Below are 12,124 nucleotides of genomic sequence, written 5' to 3' on the forward strand. Positions count from 1 at the left end.
TCAATACGTCCCACACATGTTGAATCAGACAGCTGTAGTTTTTTTTATTTGAGACAATATTTGTTTTTTTTGCTAAATTTATCAAACAGTATATCGGCAGCACTTACGACACATTAATTGACAATTTCTGCATCGGTGAACGGTTTCATGTGCTTACCAAGAATATAGCAAATTTCATAAGATGCCTTAGTTACCACAGAGTCCTGAGATAAAGCCATCACGGACATCACGTTTTGTTGCTGTTGTAAAAAAGTTAATTTCTCACTTCTTAATTGTGTTCCAGGAGGATAATATTATACTTTTTTAAAATAACTTTTTCACGGCATATTTATCAAAACGAGGTATGTCGGCAAAATAGTTCGCTTGACTTATTATGCCTGGACTGCTGTGTTTATGAATTTTCCATTCAAAATTTGAATAAAACGATTTCAAATCAATTTCGCAATGGCAAGAAAAGTCAGGAATACTCAGCGACATCTGTTTTTTATTTAGTTGGTTACACACGATTACCACTTTTCCGCTGATGTACGTTCTAGTGTTGCTTCTATTTTGAAAAATCAAAAGAATATAGTTTTGTCACGTATTTCTGCAGTCACTCGATATTTTAAGAATTTTTTAAACCACGCTGCGGCCATTTTTTATAAGTTCGAGGGCCGCAGGTTGAGTATAGCTGTTCTAGACGAAAATTAAATCACACCCAAAACCATCACCTGATCTTTCTCAACCCCCAAAATCGATGAAGGGTCGATATTCCGAATTCAAAAGATAGCTTATGTACTTTGTTTCTTTTCTGGAAATATTAGATCTAAAATTTCTTGAAAACCTACAAGTGTTAGAGCTGACTATTTGTGTTTGCAGTTTTAAGGAAGCTTAGATGAATTTTTGCGTTAATTTGCTTTTGGCATATAAAAGTGAATTGCAGATTTACTCAAACAAAAATATTGATTTGACACGATTTGAGAACATTACAAATTTCGAGGATTTAAAATTGTACAGGTCAAAACAAATAATTTCTGGCAGGCAAAATAAAACTAAATTTATAAATTCAAGAACAAGAGTAATAACCAAGTGCTCAAAACAAAAATAGAGTCTTTTATAAACTCTTTTTACAAAGGTGCCTCGCACTGCAGTCTTGGAATTGTTCATTTTTAATAAATACATATTATTGAGTTTTTATCGAAGCAAAAATTAATTCTCACATTCACTCAAGGTGTTTATTATTTCCTTGTATTAGATATAATTTGTCATCAATTGCGCATTTAAAATTGAAAACGATAACTTTTTCATATATACATATATATTTTTTTGTATGTTTATATTAACAATCAATAAAAAAAACATTCGCAAAACTCTTACACGTCTTTATCTTTTACCAGATAAGAACATAGCTATACTTTCAACTGATCAACATTTGGTAGAATTTAAAAAGTAAATATCAAATTGTTTATCAATTTTTATTTCGAAGCAGTTAATTTGCAGCATTCAGAGAAAAAAATGTTCACATGTCGTCTAGACTACTTTGTGTATTACTTTATAAAAGAAGCAAATAACCATCACGTGCAGGTGAATCGATTTAGGTTTAAAATTTAGTTTTAAATTAAGAGAATCATTGATTTAAATTACATGTATGCATGTATATCTCGGTTAAGCGTGACTTGGAGTTCATTTTGGAATTAAAACCTGGCAATGCGTTGTTTGTTTGTTTGTTGTTTTTTTTTTTAAGCCAACTAATCAAATAAACTCAAAAATAAAGACTTAATAAAATATTAATTTTAACCTTATTTAAAATCTAATTTCAATCTTTTGAATTTCTGAGAGTCAACCTTATGTTATCCGAAATGTCTGTTTTTTGATTTACGAAATGTGTACAAGTTTGCTTATAATGAAAATGGTAATTTTCTTAAATTCATTATTCTTATTTTGGAATATATTACAACTTAAAATACCTTAGGTAAAACTATACTTTATCATGAATTTGTTTATCTAACTTTTTGAATGCTTAAAATCTTATTGAAAAACATAAAATATGATTAAATTTTGTTTGTTTTAAATATACTTACAATGAAAATTTAAGTGAATCGTCTAATTCCATTAGAGCCGCTTGATTACCGCAACGGTAACAATAATTTGGCGCTGAGAAGATTGTGACAACATTACGATCGTGACACCAATTATAGCCCTCCATCACCAATTGATGGGCACGTGAGACCAATGTAAGACCATTTGTGTTGTTAAACGTTTCCGAAATATCCTTAAAAAGAAAAAAAAAATGATGTGATACAAACAAAAAATTAAGTACAAAATAATGGAATGTTTGTATTTAAAAAAAAAACTTACTTGGCCAAATGTGTATCCAGCACCACGTGGTGAAATACCCCAGCCACCCCTATCATCTGGATCAGACCAAAGTAGATCACACATTGGACCTTCATGTGGTACCTCTTGCAGGCGATCTAGTGCGCGGATATGATCCAAACTATCAATTGATGGACTCAAACCACCATGCAAGCAGAAAATTTGTCCATCAACCAATGCGGTCAGGGGTAGGTAATCGAATAAATCGGTAAAATATTTCCAAACATTTGCATTGCCATATTTACGCAGACATTCATCATAAAATCCATAGACTTGGGTAATTTGTCTCGATTCATGGTTACCGCGCAAAATTGTGATTCTCTCACGATAGCGCACCTTTAGGGCAACCAAAAGCGTAACTGTCTCAACCGAATAATAACCACGATCGACATAATCGCCCATAAATAAATAATTTGTATCGGGCGATTTACCACCTATCCGAAAGAGTTCCATAAGATCATGGAATTGTCCATGCACATCACCGCAAACTGTGACTGGACATTTGACCTCTTGGACATTTGATTCTTTCGACAGAATTTCCTTTGCCTATAAAAAAAAAAATAAGAAAAATATACATTAGAACAACAAATATTTACAAAGTATTTGGCATAAAATTAAGAGCATATAATATATTTGTATAGATTGAGAGTAATATTTTATTGAATCAATTCGAAATTCATTCCAGACAGTTGGTCTGCATGCTGACAAACCACCTCCTTCTACAGTGCAACAAATCTATGTCAATCGATCGGAAACGACCTTCTTCTAGCAAAGCAAATAAACCCGCACGTTTGGTAGTTAATATAAAATGAAACCAGACATTTTTTCACGCTGTTAAGTATCGTAGGCAGAAAAATGTAAATTTTTCATTGTGGCACAAAAACCATTTTAGTTTTTTTTTTGTTTAAGCCCACATATTCTTACAAAACCTGTACTTCAATAAGTATCAATAATCCAGCAACTACGCAAATAAAATATGCATGTGGACAAAATCCTCGAAAAAAAGAAAGAAAGGGAACAGAATATAGTAGACAAATTTAGTAAGAAAAATTTAAATAGGAAAACTTTGTTGCAAGAGAAGAGTTTGATAGTTGACTTGTTTACTCGTCGATAAGTCTTACTTGTCAAACTTTTCAAAAAGCTTTCATACACTGTCTACAGATTCATATCAACTTTTTGTCGATGGTGAGATGAAGGTATTAAAAAGACGTCTTTTATGGATATACATAAGTACTAACGTAAAGAATGGCTTTCCTTAAGGCAACAACTTAGGATCTTTTAAGTGTGTTCTATATAGTTAGGATTTAATAAAGTCACTCTTATAAAGAGGCAATGGTTTTGATGTTTCGAGTAATATCTTTACAAAAATAGATAATAATATTAGTTACCAAATAATGAATCGCCTTAAATATAGGGATTTTCTAGAAAGTGAATGCTGCAACTAAATCGTGGTATAACATAGCTGCAATTACACGCAGCGACAAAAAAACACTCGCAGTCGAATAAAACATCGTCTATTTTCAGTATTCCTTACATTTTTTTAATTTATTTTCTTAATCCATATTTTACCAAACTTCCTCAATTCCCAATTTCATTTACTGTATTGTTTTTGGACGTGTTTCTCTAATTTTTATTACCCATTTGCTGCCAACAGTTCTCAAACGGATTTAAGTCCGGACTGTTTCCCGGCCATGGAATTGAGCAAATCCCAAGAGAATCTTTGTGATTTTTAACCTGAATATTCAAAACTCATAAATGTTTCTAAACATGTCTAAATTAAGTCATTAATTTAAGTTTTAACGTACTGTTTTGGCTCGATGGCATGGAGCTGAGTCATCTTAGAAAATTAAATTTTCAGTATGCTCGGGAAATTGCTGCAATGTTGGCAAAATAACTTTATTGATGATTTCAATGTATTTTGCAGCATTGACCGTACCTTCCAGCATAATAATAGCCCCAACACCAAACATTGTAATGGCTTTAAAGTAGGTAAAACACATTGATCTGAATACCTTTCTCCTTTTTTGCGGCGGACTATCGCATTACTGTCAGGTACGAACAAATTAAATTTGGATTCATCCGAAAATTACTTGTCCCCAATCATTTCCAGTCCAACTTTTGTGCGACTTAGCCCATTCCAACCTTTGCTGCTTCATTCTGCCAGTAAGCAAAGGCTTTTTTGCGGGTCGCCGTGCTTTAAGTCCCATATTATTCAGCAGTCTTTGTATGGTTCTGTCACTTATTTATTTTTCAGTTTGAGACTGAAAACTTCTGTTTATGTCCGAAGCATGGTTAAACCGATTACTGATTGACAGGCGGTGAATAAGACGATCTTCTCTTTTATTCATTGATTTAGGTCTAACACTTTCAATTTTTCGCGAAATGGAACCCTTCGACTTGTGGTTTTTAAGGACTTTATGCACACTTAATCCATGGGTTTAACCCGACGTGATATTTCCCTTTTGGAAAGATTTTCCTTATGTAAGGCTACAATATGAGCCTTCTTCACTAAAGGTAAAACCATAGTCTAATAAGGGAAAACAGACAAAATTACGATTTTTTATGTTAAAGCTTGTTTTTTGCATGCGTACTTCACTCTGTTTACTGTTTATTTGTCAAAACAAATGACAAAATAGTAAAAGAAGAAAAAAAAAAAGAATAAACAGTAAAATTTTACTGTTAAAACTCATAAATTTGAAAATATAGCAGTGCGAGAGTTTTTTTGGTTGATGGTTGTTCTTGTTTCAGGAGGACCAATCTGATTTTAAGATTTATTATTTGTAAAAAAAATTTAAATTTATGTTAAAAAAGAAAAGACACCCTAAACCAAAAAAGTGACCAGTCCAAAAATTGTATTCATTACATGGGCTTCATTTTTTTCTTTTGCAGTTCTCTTTAATGCAAATTGTACTTTTCATGGTACTCGGGTACAATACAGATCTCTTTACCAGACATAATCCTTCCTTAGTCCTCCATTAATAGATTTAAACAAAATAAAAATTAAAATGGCTTAGGTGAGGTTCTGTGATTTTGATTCCAAATCAAATGTACTCCAAAAATGAATCCTTGACCCTTAAATTTGAGAGTCTAAAATATCGGAGTTCTATCCCAAACTGAGGTTTAAATCAGATAAAGATTCTTATTGTCATTGAACTTTTGTTCGAGTTGTTATTATAATTAATATTTATTAAAAAGCAATTAAAATTACAAGCTAATATAAAATTTAACAAGCCTAGCTGCAGAGACTATTGGCTTATTTGCTTGAAAATTCAAGCTACCGTTATTGCTTTTTTGAAAAACTCAGTAATATTATTTATATTTGTTAAGCTGGGATTTTTGGGGATTTCATATAGCTACGGCAATATTTTTTAATTTTTTTTTAATTATGGGCTGCGTCAACAGACAATTTACCAAAATATGCTTTAGATCAAGGCGGGTGTTGCAAGTGGAGTAGGTTGGAGGGTAGTTTTTGTTGAGGAGGTATTGGTGGGAAGCAGTAATGTGTCCAAGTCTAGAGAAGTTGTTTTTTTTTTGGTTTCGAACAGTTAGTAAGGTACATCGGCGTAAATTTTAAGGGGTTTATATCCTTGTAGTGATGCTGATAATAGGCTCCAGTCGTGACTATTTTTTGCAGATGATATCTTTCTGGTATGCTTGAGGAGATGGGATTTGGTGAAAAAGTTGAAGGGGAGTACAGGTGCGTTTTTGGCTGAGTTCGCTGGACTGTCGGCATATTCGTTTCCGAGTATTCCAACATGGCCTGGAGTCCACATCAGTTTAATGTTTTTCAATTTTATGAATTGATATCTAATTACTGATATGATTTCGGTGTTGTTGTTGTTGAGCGAACAAACCCTTTATACTACAGAACAATGACCACAACTACAACTGCAACCAACTTTGTTCTCTTTGAGACGTTAGAAGCTGCCTGGGGGAACGCCTTATTATTTTAAACTCTTTTATCTAAAACTATTCACTATCATTTCACTGTAGACTTTTGCATTGATTAGACTTAAATTAAATACTTTAAACAAAATAACTTTTGTTTTCTTATTTCTTTTACAATTAAGATTGTCCAACAGTTGTTTGCGTTCTGGATTGCATTGATTACTGAGATACTGTCGCAGCATATACCTAATGCATTTTTCATAAAAATTGACTGCAGCTTTAATAGCTTGAAGTATGGCAAATGCTTCTACTGTAATAACCGAGGCAAAATCTGGGAGAATATCAATGCTTATGGTTGATCCGTCTTCATCAGTTACCGCATAAGATGTGGTGTCCGGAGTTTTAGAGCCGCGAAGATAGATATCCATCCGTAAGATCTTAAGTCTGTTTGCTGTTTTTAATTTTTTATATTTTGTTAGATCCAATATCAGCGATTCAGGATTGATGAACCATGGCGGGTAGCGTGGGGCGATGAGTCTTTCGGTCGTTCGAGTTATATTTATTTCGTCTACAAAGAAAAATGTATTCCGCTGTTGGCAAGACTGTTCCAAAATTAGAAAGAATTTTACTCAAATTAATTTACAAATTAAATTGACAATCTTTGACACATTGACATGAATTGAAGTATTCCCTAAATATAATTGAAGGTGATTCGATATGAATGAATAAATAAATGGGGTATTGCTGTACTACGATCAAGAACTTTGATGTACAAACTAAGTAATTGGATTAACATATTTTTCTACAATATATCCTCCAAAGTAGTTTCTTTAATGAGTTGAAAAGAGGATACTTCTTTGTCTTTTATTAGGTAATATCTCAAATATATGTACTTATGGTAATATTAATTGATAATACTTCATTTAACTAATTTAATTGCCACATTGTACTTATTACAAATCCTACAGGCACCACTTCTCTCCAACCCTTAGATGCGAAAGTGTTTATTCATCTTGCAGTGACATATTGTCATATGTCTCAATAGAACTCTCCATTTAAGATTGTCGTTCCTCCTTTTCTTGCCAAGAAATCTGACTTTTCAGTGCCCTGGAAGTGGACTGTTCCATCGTTATTGGGTGTTTGGTTTCAGACCCAAAGAATCTTTCATGGGAGTTATTGTCGGACGTTCCGTCAATATCTAAAAACGCTCAAAAGAGTATATAGCTTATCTGAAGGGTTTAGTGTATAGTTAATTTAAAGGGTTAGTAAGCTCATACAGTGCAGTTACAGCCAAAACCTTGGCGTTAGTTTAAATGACGTTGTCAACTGCCCTTTTCAATGTCTTCAATTTGTTGTATGTTCTTTTTGAATGTAATGAATAAAAATAACCTAAAATTTTCGCAATATGCTTACATGTATACCCAAGTGCAATCCTGTTAAAAATTGAAAAACTTTCCAATTACTAGTAAGAGTGAGGAACAAACCTTGAATCAGTAGCTTTGGGAAACAATGAACTACGCATCGCACCTCAGAACTTATATTCAGGTCATTTTAATGCAAATAGAGATATTTTGCAGAACAGAAAACGACTATGCAATTCTACCTCAGGTGGAACCCAGAATGGAAGAAGACTTCGTTCAACAGTTAACTAGAAAGGTTTTAAAGTTTTTCTTAATAAATCTTTCATTTCGTTGGAATGAAACATATTTTCCCCCAATTTATATCGTGTAATTCATGTTACAAGTTTTTATTTAACTTAACTTTTCTTACACACGACTAACAACTTCATGTAACTCGAAGATAGCAAACATATTCATACAGTATGTATGTACATACGTACAATATTTATCTACACATAATAAATATTCATTATTTTTCTTTTTTGTAACTTCCGACTTTCAATAAAATTGTAAACAACAAACTTTTGCTACAAAAGTAAATAAGTTTTTTCTAACATCTAACTAAACACTATTTAAATAAAATAAAAGAAAAATGGATAGAAACTAAAAACCGGAAGTTATGTTTATTATTTCTTGTTTTTTCTTATTTTTTTTTTTTGTTTGAATATGCCTCACTGCATGATAATTAAAAGGCAACATTGAATTTAAAAAGGAAATAAAAATGCAAATTTGTATGTACTAAAAATGCAAAAGATTAATTATTTTGATTTCGTTTCAATTTTATTTGTTCTTTACAAAAAAAAAACAGCAACAAATAATAATAACAAGAGCAACGCAATTTCAAGTTCTCAATAATGTACAAAATGACCTCTTTAGCTCATTGTGCAGTTTAAATAATAATTAGGAAATTCGCCACTCGTACTCGCGTACAAGTATACCGGACCCGGCTAGAACCAGAGGCAGAACCAAACCAACCAACAACTAGCACACACAATCATTAAACAAAAATAAAAACAACAAACAATAAAACAATAAGAAAACGACCAAATAAAGTGTGATGGCAGCAAAATTAATTATTCAATTGTTTTTATTTTATTGGATTTGTCAGCAATTTATTGAAGATACTTTATACTCGTATATCTATAAAGAAAAATGGTCAAGAGAATGAGGGAATGAGTAGGTATATTTTTATACAAGTAGAAGATTATAAATGATATCGAACGATAGTTGATTAAATTGTGTTAATTGAAAACTTTACTAACGGTCATAAGATGCACAATAAACAAAAAAGTAGATATACCTATGTACATAAGTTGTCGTAATAAATTTTGTTTCGCATTTATTTTATTTTTGTTTGTATTCTTTTAGCAAACAAAAGCTTTTAAGATCAATCATTAATTATTATTTTCAATTGAATGTTGAGTATTGTGAAAGAGTATAGGGAAATATGTAGGAAAAAAAAAATGCTTAGCAAAAATATTCATGGAGGGTGGTTTTTCCAGCTTAATCTATAAAAGATTTAAATTCTTTTTCATCATAAAAGATCTTTAAGAAAAACCTTACTTAACAATGACTAATTACAATAGTCAACAAAAATAAATTGTTTTATGTAACACAAATCAAATAAGATTTATTAACGGAATCACTCATACGGCAGGCTTTTGAAACATGGCCCCTTAAAATTTCAAAAGTAAATTTAATCGGTTTCTAGAAAACAATTGGTTAGATGATTTACTAAATGAAAAGCTCATCTTTCAAATAAAGTTAAAATCTTTTCAGTAACTCGTTTAATTTCATTAAAATTTATGTTGTTCAGGTAAAACTTAAAAACTTACGATGATATCTGAAAAACTTGAAGTGACTGAAAGATTTCTAATTCGAGTTTGATTTAAGGACTTCAAAATCTATCAGTAGCTCTTGAAATGCTTCTGGCTGATATTCACTCCAAAATCGACAATTCTGCTTATTTACGTACCCATTGAGCCAAAAATAACCTTTCTTAACAGAGCACGCTTTTTTAAAATATAAAATTCAATAATTTGCAGGCGTTTTTCGTTTGTAAGACGATTCATGGTTCAATTATAGACTAAACTGAAGATGTTTGACTTTGACAGTGAAACAAAACACGAAACGTGCGTCAGCTGTTTACTAAAGTGTCGCCAAAAAGATAATAGCTAAAATATCACCCTTTATTTACTTCAACAGTGTTTTTCTATATTGTCAACATATACCAATGACTTTTAAACATTAATCATCTTCTATTACAGACATACAATTTTAAACCATGGGGTTTAAGCAACATATATAGGTTAGGTTAAAGGCTCGTTCCACACAAAACGGTTTTGACCGTACGGCTAAAAACCGGACGGCGACATTTTGTTAGAGGCGCGAAGAAGAGCATATTAGCTTTCGTATTATTGACCTCTTTCACACGAGACGGTTTCGTCCCTACGATTTTTTCCGTACGTACTTTGTTTTCACACATAACGTATTTTTCCCATGGATCGTCTACGTTTAATAAAATATAATATTAAAATGCTTTAGTACAAGTGACCTCAAAAATGGGCAGATGAATAAAAATCGTATTTTATGAATGCGTTCGCGTAGTCAGGCCACTGATAGAATGCGACGGCACGGTCGCCGTATATTTAAGTCGTTGAGACGGCTGTTTTAATTTGTCCGTACGGAAAAAAACACGGCTCCGTCCAGTGTGAAAGCTTAAGTTAATTTTATTAGTTCACTATTAATGGCTCACGGATAAAAACCATCTCGTGTGAAAGAGGCCATACGGTCACGGTAAAATGCCGGAGCCGCGTTGTGTTGCTAGTATACGGCAGCCGGACGGCGCGATAAGCTTAGTGGTGACGAAATACATACATGTTTTCACATCATACGATTTTATTCGTGCGGCACAGTGCAATAATTTGTTTGCCGTTTATTAGTTCATTATAACAACGCGCGACTTGAGTGTTCTTATAAAACTAAACCTGTGAAAAAGTATACTAAGCACAGGAACCCTGCATATATCGTGTTTTACAGTACGGTTAAAACCGTATAATGTGTAACTAGCCATTGATCTGGTTTATGCCGTCCGGTTTTTTGCCGTACGGTCAAAACCGTGTAGTGTGCAACCAGCCAAAGTGTCTGACCGGGATGGATTAGGACACACTTAGACCAGTTTAATGATCCTTTGTGATACCACATGAATCTTGAGGCTTTCTTCTTAGCTCAATGAACCCAATTTAAGTCCTTTACGAAACGTGAAAGACTGATTATGTTAATGTGATTGAGATCGTTTAGATCGTATAATAATTCTCTTAGGCAGGTCTTGTGTTTTTGAGCTAGAACACGGCGTGTAAAAAAGAAGCGAATAACTGTTTCCTCTTATTCCTCACCCAAACAACTTGTGCAGAATTCATTTGAGAATACGCCTAGCAGCCTGGCGTGCTTTCTTATTGGACCATGCCCGGTTATGACACCGATTATCGAGCTCATAAGCAATCTGCTTTATAGATTGCAAGCACCTTCTTAGAAAGAATATTCTTCATTTAAAAAGTATAACATTCTTTTTTGTTTATTCAATTAACATATACTTTTTTTTTAGTTTTTCCAACAATTTTTTTAAGTGTATCAAATAAACAAAATTTTTCCATCAGTTCCTAATATTTTTTTTTCAAGATAATTTCAGTTTTATTGTATTAGCAAATTTCTTAGCAAAAGAGGAAACATTAACGGACCAGAGCTCTATTGTCAAATGTGATCAAAAAGAAAATCAACTCCAAGGAGGAGACCAAAAGGTCACATCTTTTTAATTTCAACTCTCCAGGCTAAACTACTACTTGGGAACTAATCACAATCACAAACAATTTGTAGCTTATATTTATTGTTCTTAGTAGAAATAATCGAAGATTAATGAAAGGTTTCCTCATTTGTCAAAGCAAGCTTAAGACATAGACAGTATCTTAGGATTTGTTACCATTGCTTTTTGTTTTTGAGTATAAATGGCCGACAATATGTAAGGTAAATATTCACCCCTATTACCAATGTCGTAAACGAGAGCTAAATATACGACACGACACAATCTGCATTCCATAAGTAGTTTTGAATGTTTGTCACTCGTTTTGTTGTCGTGTGTAAACGTCAATTGTGTTGAACGCTTTCATTCAGCATTCTATTCTGTAAGACGAAAGGAAATGACGACAAAATTTGCTCACGACGAAGAAATGGAATTTCGCAAAACTGTAAATTTTCTTGTTAAATAATTTATTTTATGTAATTTATTAGTACTTTATTTGCGCTAAATTAAAACAAAATATTTCTTCACATTTGCAGTTAAAATTAACAAATCAGATTCAGTTCCAAGCCCTCGTCGAGCTGATGGAGAGCAACGAGCAGTTAGCTAGGGGACTTTTGAATGGACTCAACAAAACTGACATAAAAAGGGAATGTAATTTCATAGCTGAGCAGCTGAACAGCAAGGG

At 32.6% G+C, this 12,124-nt stretch overlaps 1 protein-coding gene across 1 annotated transcript in view; it reads right to left on the reverse strand.

Moving 5' to 3' along the window:
* Window positions 1-12,124, reverse strand: part of LOC129948846 (serine/threonine-protein phosphatase PP2A) — a 63,808-nt gene that overhangs the window by 3,676 nt on the left and 48,008 nt on the right. Inside the window, exons 2-3 of the mRNA XM_056059951.1 lie at window positions 2,338-2,901; window positions 2,061-2,251 (exon numbers count right to left, since the gene is read on the reverse strand). Coding sequence (XP_055915926.1) covers window positions 2,061-2,251; window positions 2,338-2,901 — 755 coding nt within the window. The remainder of the gene's footprint in view (window positions 1-2,060; window positions 2,252-2,337; window positions 2,902-12,124) is intronic.

The sequence above is a fragment of the Eupeodes corollae genome, chromosome 3 (assembly GCF_945859685.1).
Source record: "Eupeodes corollae chromosome 3, idEupCoro1.1, whole genome shotgun sequence".
Lineage (NCBI taxonomy): Eukaryota > Metazoa > Arthropoda > Insecta > Diptera > Syrphidae > Eupeodes > Eupeodes corollae.